Source organism: Scyliorhinus canicula, chromosome 13 (assembly GCF_902713615.1).
Source record: "Scyliorhinus canicula chromosome 13, sScyCan1.1, whole genome shotgun sequence".
NCBI lineage: Eukaryota > Metazoa > Chordata > Chondrichthyes > Carcharhiniformes > Scyliorhinidae > Scyliorhinus > Scyliorhinus canicula.
Genome location: NC_052158.1, coordinates 52,978,179 through 52,984,182, shown reverse-complemented (window position 1 = coordinate 52,984,182; position 6,004 = coordinate 52,978,179). Strand labels below are relative to the sequence as shown.

The following is a 6,004-nucleotide window of genomic DNA, read 5'->3' as shown; positions in this document are numbered from 1 at the left end:
GGGGGAGTCTGGGCGGTGGCAGTGAGGGTACGGTGGGGGGGGAAGGGGGGGGAGTCGGGGGGTGGCAGTGAGGGTACTGAGGGGGGAGTCGGGGTGGTGGCAGTGAGGATCCTGGGGGGGTGGGTGATTCGGGGCGATGGCAGTGAGGTTCCTGGGGGGGTGGGGGAGTTGGGGCGGTGGCAGTGAGGTTCCTGGGGGGGTGGGGGGGGAGTCGGGGCGGTGGCAGTGAGGATCCGGGGGGGGCGGGGGGGAGCCGGGGCAGTCGCAGTGAGTGTCCGGGGGGCGGAGATTCGGGGCGGTGGTGGCAGTGAGGGCACTGGGGTGGTGGGGTCGGGGGTCGGGGCGGTGGCAGTGAGGATCTGGGGGGGGGGGGGAGTCGGGGCGGTGGCAGTGAGGGTACTGAGGGGGGAGTCGGGTCGGTGGCAGTGAGGGTACTGAGGGGGGAGTCGGGGCGATGGCAGTGAGAGTCCTGGGGGGGGGGGGGGGGGGGTGGGAGTCGGGTCGGTGGCAGTGAGGGCACTGAGGGGGGGAGTCGGGGCTGTGGCAGTGAGGGTACTGAGGGGGGGAGTCGGGGCGGTGGCAGTGTGGGTCCTGGGGGGGGGGGAGTCGGGTCGGTGGCAGTGAGGGCACTGAGGGGGGGGGGAGTCGAGTCGGTGGCAGTGAGGGCACTGAGGGGGGGGGGGGAGTCGGGGCGGTGGCAGTGAGGGTACTGAGGGGGGAGTCGGGTCGGTGGCAGTGAGGGTACTGAGGGGGGAGTCGGGTCGGTGGCAGTGAGGGTACTGAGAGGTGGAGTCGGGGCGGTGGCAGTGAAGGTACTAGGGGGGAGTCGGGGCGGTGGCAGTGAGGGTACTGGGGGGGGAGGGGGAGTCGGTGCGGTGGCAGTGAGGGTACTGGGGGGGAGTCGGGGCGGTGGCAGTGAGGGTACTGGGGGGGGAGGGGGAGTCGGGACAGTGGCAGTGAGGGTACTGGGGGGGAGTCGGGGCGGTGGCAGTGAAGGTACTAGGGGGGAGTCGGGGCGGTGGCAGTGAGGGTACTGGGGGGGGAGGGGGAGTCGGGACAGTGGCAGTGAGGGTACTGGGGGGGAGTCGGGGCGGTGGCAGTGAGGGTACTGAGGGGGGGTCGGGGCGGTGGCTGTGAGGGTACTGAGGGGGGCTCGGGGCGGTGGCAGTGAGGGTACTGAGGAGGGGGGGAGTCGGGGCGGTGGCAGTGAGGGTACGGGCGGGTTGGAGTCGGGGCGGTGGCAGTGAGGGTACCGGGGGGGTGGGGGATTCGGGGCAGTGGCAGTGAGGGTACTGGGAGGTTGGGGGATTTGGGGCAGTGGCAGTGAGGGTCCGAGCGGGGTGGGGGAGAGTTGGGGTGATGGCAATGAGGGTACTGGGGGGGGGGGGGGGGGGGGGGAGTCGGGGCGGGTAGCAGTGAGGGTACTGGGGGTGGGAGTCGGGCTGGTTGCAGTGAGGGTACTGGGGGGGGGGGGGGTGGGGGATTCGGGGCAGTGGCAGTGAGGGTCCGAGCGGGGTGAGGGGGGAGTGAATGGACTGGGGGACAGTTTAGGGGCTGTTTTTAATAATGTTTTGTTTTTGTTTCTGTGCTTTGCAGGAGGAAAGAACAGAGCTGGTTACAGTTCAGGAATTGGTAAGTGTAAAAATTGTAAAGGGGCAACTCAGTATCAGAGTGTGTTGCTTCACAGCTCGAGAGTCCCAGGTTTGATTCCCCGCTGCGTCACTGTCTGTGAGGAGTCTGCACATTCTCCCCGTGTCTGCTTGGGTTTCCTCCCGTTGCTCCGGTTTCCTCCCACAGTCCAAAGATGTGCAGCTTAGGTGGTTCGGATATTCCGAATTCTGCCTCTGTGTACCTGAACAGGCGCCAGAATGTGGCGACTCGAGGCTTTTCACTGTATCTTCATTGCAGTGTTAATGTGAGCCTACTTGTGACAATAAAGATTATTATTAGACAAACTTGTGCCTGTCAGCCTTGTTTATATAAAAGAAAATTGAGAGTACCCAATTCTTTTATTTCCCAATTAAGGGGCAATTTACTGAGGCCATTCCACCTATCCTGCACATCTTTGGATTGTGGGGGGTGAGAGCGATGCAAACACGGGGAGAATGTGCAAACACCGCACGGACAGTGACCCAGAGCCACGATTGAACCTGGGCGCTAACCACTGTGCCACCGTTCTGCTGTCAGCTTTGTTTAGAACTGTCTCTGACTCTGAGCAGAACATCCCACAAGGGGCTGGTTTAGCTCACTCGGCTAAATCGCTGGCTTTTAAAGCAGGCCAGCAACACGGTTCGATCCCCGACAGGCGCCAGAATGTGGCGACTAGGGGCTTTTCACAGTAACTTCATTGAAGCCTACTTGTGACAATAAGCGATTTTCATTTCATTTTTCAAGTTGTAAACATCTGTTTAACAGAAATCTTTCCTTTTCACAGCCATTGAGAAAGAAAAATCATCCTCAAACTCATCAGTCCAGGCCTGAGGTACGGGGTTACTCACTGGAGTCCAACACCGGCTGAAATTACACTGAACCAAGTTATCTGGTTATCTGACGAGATCAAGACCATCACAGACTTGCTGCTTGAATCCATTACTCATTCAGTGAAAGCTTAGTTTCCATGCCTAGTGTTAGGCTCCAATAATGACATGAATAATTCTGACAGTATCCTCCTCCTCCTTTCATTCTGCCACGGCTGCTCACTGTTCATTGCTGCTCCTTCCTATTGCACACATATACTTGCGTAGAAAACCACAGGGAGGCCATTCAGCCACTCTGTTTCCTCCTTGCTCAACAGAGCTATGGGGCTGGAATCTCCATCAGCGCGATCCTCTGTTTCGCAGGCAGCACACTCACCCCGCAGATTTCCCGATGGCGTGGGGGTGCCCACAATTGGAAACACCATTTTCCGGGTGGCAGGACGAAGGATTCCGCTGCCGGCGGAGGGAGGGGGGGGGGGGGGTGGGGGCGCGAGGGGCGCGGGGGGGGGGGGGGGGGCGCGAGGGGGGCGCTCCTTTCCCGGACACCAGAAAACAGGTGCGGCGGGTCAGATCTTGATCTTGTCTCTTGAACTGATGGAGGGCGAGGAGTCCATTAATGGTTCATTAAACAATATCTTCTACCTAAAAATATGGGCCAGGATTCTCCGATCCTGCACCAGGTCGGAGAATCGCCCGGGGGGGGGGGGGGAATCACGCCCAGGCCACTCCGACGCCAGGCCCGCCAATGTCGACGCTACGCTGGTTGGAAATTGAAAGCGGCCCCCGCGGCGATTCTCCGCTCTCAGCGTGCTGAGTGCCCGCCGAGTCTGGCCGACTCCAGCCGGCATGGTTTACATATGGTCCGACCCGGTGGGACCTCGGAGTCCTGGCTGCGGGGCCGTCTTGGTGGGGGGACAGGGGGATCCGACTCCTGGGGTTCTCCACAGTGGCCAGGCTGGCGACCGGGGCCTACCGATCAGCGGGCGGGCTCATTCCAGGGGTGGGAGGCCTATGTCCCTCCATGCCAGGGCCCTGTAGGGCTCTACCATGTTGCCCTGGGGCCGGCGCGGAGAGGGCCAACCACACGTATTTGCGGACCCGCGCCGGCCGTAGCGCGCATGCGCGGATCCGTGAATCCCGTGTCGGGCCGGCGTTCGGCACCGGAGCAGCGCACAGCACTCGGCATCGTACTAGCCCCTGAGGAACAGGAGAATGACCGGGCTTGGAGGCCTGTTGATGCCGACTTCCCTCGCGAACTGTTTTGACGCCGGCGTCAACACTTGGCCAGCATTCTCCGAAATGGAGATGCTGGCGTTGGACTGGGGTGGGCACAGTAAAAAGTCTTACAACACCGAAGAGATTTATTTGGAATCACTAGCTTTTGGAGACTCACCTGTTGAAGGAGCTACACTCCAAAAGCGAGTGATTTCAGACAAACCTGTTGGACTTTAACCTGGTGTTATAAAACTTCTGGTGTTATAAAAAGGGGCAGCAGGGTAGCATGGTGGTTAGCATAAATGCTTCACAGCTCCAGGGTCCCAGGTTCGATTCCCGGCTGGGTCACTGTCTGTGTGGAGTCTGCACGTCCTCCCCCTGTGTGCGTGGGTTTCCTCCGGGTGCTCCGGTTTCCTCCCACAGTCCAAAGATGTGCGGGTTAGGTGGATTGGCCATGCTAAATTGCCCGTAGTGTCCTACAAAAAGTAAGGTTAAGGGGGGGTTGTTGGGTTACGGGCATAGGGTGGATACGTGGGTTTGAGTAGGGTGATCATGGCTTGGCACAACATTGAGGGCCGAAGGGCCTGTTCTGTGCTGTACTGTTCTATGTTCTATGTTCTTACTGTACTCAAGAATAGGCATTGCTATATTAAACTCGGCATTGAGCCAGCAGTGTGTTACTCAACAAAGAGTCATCCACTCAAATTTTGTCTTTGCAGACTCAACACATTAGCTCCCTTCTCTCTTCACAGATGCTGTCAGACCTGCATCGATTGTCCAATATAAAAGCAAATTACTACGGATGCTGGAATCTGAAATCAAAAAAGAAAATGCTGGAAGATCTCAGCAGCTCTGGCAGCATCTGTAGGCAGAGAAAAGAGCTAACGTTTCAAGTCAGATGACCTTTTGTCAAAGCAATTGTCCAGTATTTTCTGTTTTTGTTTCAGATTTCAGAAACCAAAATAATTTGCTTTTTCTCAGAGCATTGCTCAAACTGGCCGTGTCACAATTCACTGATCTGCCAGGAAAGATGCCCTGATAATAAAAGGAGATTGATTCTGGAATATATCTCGTACACAGATCTATTTTGGTGACTATGGAAACAGCTGCTTCATCACTGGCCTCCCTTCCATCTTAAGGTCCGAAGTGGGGATGTTTGCGGATGACTCCACAATGTTCAGCACCATTCGCAACACCTTAGTCAATGAATCAGTCCATGTCCAAAATGCAGCAAGACCTGAACAATATCCAGGCTTGGGTTGACAAGTGGCAAGTTACATTCATGCCACACAAGTGCCAGGCAATGACCATCTCCGACAAGAGAGGATCTAACCATCACCCCTTGACATTATTCGGCATTACCATCACTGAATCCCCCACAATCAACATCCTGGCGGTTACCATTGATCAGAAAGTAACCGCATTAATGCTGTGGCTACCAGAACAGGTCAAAGGCTAGGAATCCTACGACGAGTAACTCAGCCCTCCCCCTACCCCCAAAACCTGTTCTCCATCGATAAGGCACAAGTCAGGCGTGTAACTCAATACTCTCTACTTGCCTGGATGAGTGTATCTCCAACAACACTCAAGAAGCTTGACACCATCTAGGACAAAGCAGCCTGCTTGATTGCTCCCCCCTCCACAAACATTCAAACCCTCCACCACCAATGAACAGTGGCAGCATGTGTACCATCTACAAGATGCACTGCAGGAACTCCCCAAGATTCCTTAGGCAGCACCTTCCAAACCCATGGCCACTACCATTTAGAAGGACAAGAGCAGCAGATATCTTGGAACCTCACCACCCTGACTCAGAATTATATCACCGTTCCTTCACTGTCACTGGGTCAAAATCCTAGAACACCCTCCCTAACAGCACTATGGGTGTAACTACACCTCCGGAATTGCAGCGGTTCAAGAATGCAACTCACCACCACCTCTGAAGAGCAACTAGGGATGGGCAATAAATGTGGCCTAGCCATCGACGTCCACATCCTATAAATTATTATTTTTTAAATGTAGAGGAAAACTGTTTCATTGGAAATGATAAAGTTGATGCCGGAACAGAAGGGTTCCAGCAAGAGGATAACTCTGGTTCTGATTGGATGGCGAAAGAGGCAGCTCAGTCTGACTGGCCATTCTGATCAATTTGTCCAGGTAATCCAGACATGAATCGAAACTGGATCTCATCCATGCAATCCTCCTAATAGTCAAAATGAATAGGTGGCTTGAGAGATGATGCAGGAGGGAGGGGTTCAGATTTTTGGGACATTGGAACCGGTTCTGGGGGGTGGTACCATTACAAATTGGAT

General features: G+C 56.1%; 1 protein-coding gene across 3 annotated transcripts in view; it reads left to right on the top strand.

Moving 5' to 3' along the window:
- The window catches only part of LOC119976123 (H-2 class I histocompatibility antigen, Q9 alpha chain-like), a 69,011-nt gene extending 64,255 nt beyond the window's left edge, over positions 1-4,756 (top strand). The window contains exons 6-8 of one of the 3 annotated variants that reach the window (XM_038816301.1): positions 1,597-1,632; positions 2,435-2,482; positions 4,445-4,756. In XM_038816301.1, the coding sequence (XP_038672229.1) occupies positions 1,597-1,632; positions 2,435-2,481 (83 nt within the window). In that variant the 3' untranslated portion in view covers position 2,482; positions 4,445-4,756. Of the gene's footprint in view, positions 1-1,596; positions 1,633-2,434; positions 2,665-4,444 lie in introns of those variants that run through there. The other 2 variants (XM_038816302.1, XM_038816303.1) reach the window with 2 other exon arrangements.
- Positions 4,757-6,004: the final 1,248 nt, after the last annotated feature.